This window comes from Oryzias melastigma, linkage group LG13 (genome assembly GCF_002922805.2).
Source record: "Oryzias melastigma strain HK-1 linkage group LG13, ASM292280v2, whole genome shotgun sequence".
NCBI classification, from domain to species: domain Eukaryota; kingdom Metazoa; phylum Chordata; class Actinopteri; order Beloniformes; family Adrianichthyidae; genus Oryzias; species Oryzias melastigma.
The window spans coordinates 14,160,915-14,165,259 of NC_050524.1; the positions used below are offsets into that span (position 1 = coordinate 14,160,915).

Consider the following 4,345-nt stretch of genomic DNA (forward strand, 5'->3'; position numbering starts at 1 on the left):
TTGTGCGGTTAGCGTTTGGTTCTGGCACTGGCAGATGGTGCCTGGGTGATCGATAAGGATGCAGTGCCAGGGCACGCCGTAAATCTGTAAAATCAAAGCGCAGCGTCTCGGTGTGTCCGTCCTGTCTCCACGGGATCCCAACAACCATCCTGACGAAAAGCAAACTTTGCTGACAGTTACTGTTCCGCTTTGTTGCTGTGTTGTCCTCCTTTATGTTACTGAAATATTTCATTCTGTGGTTAAAAAAAAAGTTTTTTGATGACAAAAGTGGGAAAGGTGATGGAGAGAGCTTTAAAAAACACCTTTTTGATCATCAAACGAAGTATAAAAGTCATGCATTCTACACAATAATCCGCATGAGGTCCAGATGACTGGTTGAAAAACAAACTATTGTAGCAAACAAACTGCCACCTCCTAGAATCAGGTCTCCGATGCCTTCAGGCTCTCTAACACAAAAATATATCCTCAAACACACATTTGCGAGGGCCTTCTATGCAGATCGCACCTTGAAGCCAAAAAAATCAAAAGCTGTTTGTAGTAAAGGGCCCTTTGAGGGGGTAGATAGTTCGTTGGTTTCCTGTGCCCACAACACTTTGCAGCCGCGGGTGTTTGGCAATGGCTTCACACTCCTGTCTGCATCAATAACCACACGGCATTGTGACGCCAACAAAGGCAAGTCTCAGTACAAGCCAAGGGAAAAAGGTGCCACTCTTAATTCCTCCCTCGTCCACTCACTTCCCTCTGGCTTGGTTGAAAGAGAAAGTCAAACAGCCATGGAAGGAAGGAAGGGACTCTACACAATCGCCCTAAAAATCTACTGTGATCGTTCATTTGCAACCCCACCCACCCCATTTTAAAATAATTGCCAAGCCTCTCTCCGCTGTACGGCGTATCTTAAATATGGAGGTTTATTGACAAAGATGCGCATGGCTGATAATACGTTGCACAAAAGGGATTTCCTTTCTTAACACTCATCGTCAACCACATTACATTTAGGAATTAGTAGAAGACAAAAACATCAAACATCCACATATGGAAAACTCTGTGATAAATTTCCATAATCTTTACAACAAATACAAAACATACACAATTATCTGCCCAACACAGACACAGTGCACTACTTACTTTGAGGTATCTCATACAAACGAATCTTCAACATGTTAAATATGGGCTCACAAAGCCAGAGCAGCCCTGTGTTCTGTGTGGAGCAGAGCTGCTGTGGTGAGTCACATACTGGGTTTGGGACTGGACTCATGCACCAACGAAATGACATTTAACGAAACCAATCAATCTGGAAAGTCACAAGATCCTGCACTGAACACCAAAGAAAACAAAAAAACAAACCCAACATTACTCCATCACACAAAAAAAATACTGCAAGTACTTTGTTAGGGTTCTCTGAGGCTGGCTGGCTAAGGAGAGAAAGATTGATGTAACAGAACATTTACAGGCTCGTGCCTCTGAGCTGTCGTACAAAAAAATAAAATAAATAAGTAAAAGTAGCCGACCAGATTTGTCCTTTTTGCTGACAAAAGACTGAGGATTGATGGGTCGAGCTGAAAATCTGTGCTAATAGTGCATTATAATTTCAGTATGGCACGCAATCATCCAGTTCAGTGCATTCTCTTCTCCAATAAAAGCCATTCCAGGTACATTTTCTTAAGCACAAGCCCTAACCTACTAAATAGTTATTGATTAAACATCAGCTTGTAGTCAGAGATGTTCAAATTTATCGTCAGCCCAGAAAATTGATGAACAGGGCATCATTGCCAGAAAAGGGGGTCAGTTTCCACCAGCTTTGCCCATCACAACGCTCATTTGTCCAATGTTTGTACAATATGTGACGGATGGCTCTAATATTTAAGTACAACACGTTACAGGATAATAATACAATAGCTTATCCACAACGACAGGCTCCACGCACAGCTGTCCCAGGGTTAAATTGAATATTGATCCTACAGTACAAGCTGACAGATTTTACATACAGTCTTAAGTCCAAACAGTGCATTTTCTCATTCCATCCTTTTCCTAGAACTGTCTCGCAGAAGCAAGGGTCACAGTCTCCGCTCCCCGTTCTCCACGTACTCAGCCAGGCTGTTCAGAGCCGTCTCCTCGCTCTTGGACTGCAGCACGTGGTCCCCCTTCCTGGAAGTCTTCTTGGTGGCTCGTGACAGCTTCCTCCTGAACGTATCTCCAGCAAGGAAGTAAAGAACAGGATCCACGCAGCTGTTGAGGCTGGCCAGCCCTCGTGTCACCTGGTAGGTGGCATAGACGCGGTCGTTGAACTCACACATGTCAGGGCTCTGGAAGTAAAGCCTGGCACGCATGTTGAGGTTCTTCATCACGTGGAAAGGCAGGTAGGAGATGGCAAAGACAGCAAGAACTATGATAACCAGGTGGATGGATTTTTGCCGCAGGGGAGCGTTGTTCATGTCGTTGCAGATTAAAGACTTGACAATCATGCCGTAGCAACAAAATATGATGATAAAGGGGACGCAGAATCCGAACACAGTCAAAGTCATGCTGTAGATAAAATAACCAGGTAACTCATCCACAGTGGTGGTATCGTAACACGTGGTTGAATTGCGTTTCAAACCGGTCCTGGAATAATACAGAATGGGGGACATGCCAACAACAACAACCAGCCACACCAACATGCTGGTTATGACAGCGTTTTTCTTCTTCAGCCGGCCCAGGGACTTGAGCGGGTGCACCACCCCCGTGTACCTGTGAACACTGATGCAGGTCAAAAACAGAATACTCCCATACAGGTTGACGTGGAAAATGAAGCGCTGCAGCCGGCACATGACGTCCCCGAAAATCCAGTCGGTTTTGTTGAAGTAGTAGAAGATGAGGAACGGCAGCGAGAGGACGTAGCAGAAGTCAGCCAGGGCCAGGTTGAACATGTAGACAGAGATGCTGCTCCACGGTCTCATGTGGCACACAAACATCCAGATGGCCAAGCTGTTGCCCACCAGCCCCGTGATGAACACCATGATGTAAACGGTGGGCAGGTAATAGAACTGGAAGCCTGTCTTGGTGAGGGAGCATCTCGTTTGGTTGTTGAGATCTGTCACATTCAGCAGAGAGGTCAAGTTCAGGTCTGTGGTCATTGTGTCAGGGGCAGAGGCTGGTCTCCTTACTGCATGAGAGGGAGGATTTCAGGTTTAAGCTCACAATGAGGGGGACTCTGAGGGCCACCACTCATTCACATGAACGCGGTGGATTACACTGACGTGCAGTTTGAAATGTCAACAACACTTACCGCGAATCTAGACTTGTGTTCCTCATTCCTACGGCGTTTCCAATAGATTTCAGTCCAGGCGCCGGCAGGGCGTTTCAGATGTCAGGTGTCTTTACGCACTCCTAAAAACCTCTATAAAAGTTGTACAATCCCTTTGGTGCGCGCAGGAGAACAGAAAAAAGTCTGCATTCGAGTCCGACTCGCGCCAAAGACAGCTGCAGGATCTGGCACGGAGACGCGCAAACAGGCTCCGCGGAGGGGCGCGGGGACTTTCTGTGGAGTGGGAGGTGCGCGCTCACAGAGGCGCACAGCAGCTTTCCCGTGTCCTGTCTACGATCCTGTTCCGCCTTCCTTCCGCCGACGACTGGACGGTCTGACCTGCCTGCACCGCGCACCACGGCGCCAAAGATGTGCGCGCTCTCTGTTGCTGGAGTTAGGTGGAGCCAGACTTGAGTTCCGTTCAGTTGAAACTCGCTCGGCATGCTTTTGGCATGCAAACCAGCAATTTAGGCAACGTAGATTTACACATAACGGCGCAAAGAAAATACATCAATTAAATGAAACTGTTCTGGCTCATTGATTCAGCTTTTATGTGGTAACGTTAACTATGAGCAGGGGCGCTGCAAGTTTTTCTAGGGTTCAAAGGCAAAAGCCCACAAGGGGGCCCTCTAGGAAAACATTCAAATATTATATTATTATTATTATTATTATTAAACATTCAATTATATATATATATATATATATAAGACAACCAGCAAATGAATAGGTAGTACGGGGGTCGGCAACTTTAACAGTAAAAAAGCCATTTGGGCTTGTTTTCTACTGATCAAAACCTCGAATGAGCCGCAGATTCTTGCTTTAGCCCTTTTTAGGAAACTTGGATTTGCATTCATGAGCTTCTTTAAAAAAAATGATTATATCTATTTTTGGCATGAACAATAGCAAGAATATAAAAAGAACCCAGCGTCCCTCAAAATGTGATTTTTGTTTTTCTTGTGACAAATAAAAGTAACTTTTCATGTTCTGTTTCCCCTCTTTGTCCTCAACGGTCTCACACAATGTTATTTTAGTTTGGAGTTGAACCTTGGTAGTCTTAGTTTG

At 45.4% G+C, this 4,345-nt stretch overlaps 1 protein-coding gene across 1 annotated transcript; it reads right to left on the reverse strand.

Moving 5' to 3' along the window:
• Nucleotides 1-881: 881 nt before the first annotated feature.
• On the reverse strand, nucleotides 882-3,803 carry p2ry1 (purinergic receptor P2Y1). The gene is made up of 2 exons (XM_024278027.2): nucleotides 3,266-3,803; nucleotides 882-3,142 (listed from the first exon to the last, which is right to left on the reverse strand). The coding sequence occupies exon 2, from the start codon at nucleotides 3,111-3,113 to the stop codon at nucleotides 2,055-2,057; it is 1,059 nt and encodes a 352-aa protein (XP_024133795.1). The 5' UTR covers nucleotides 3,114-3,142; nucleotides 3,266-3,803; the 3' UTR covers nucleotides 882-2,054.
• Between the last annotated feature and the right edge of the window lie 542 nt (nucleotides 3,804-4,345).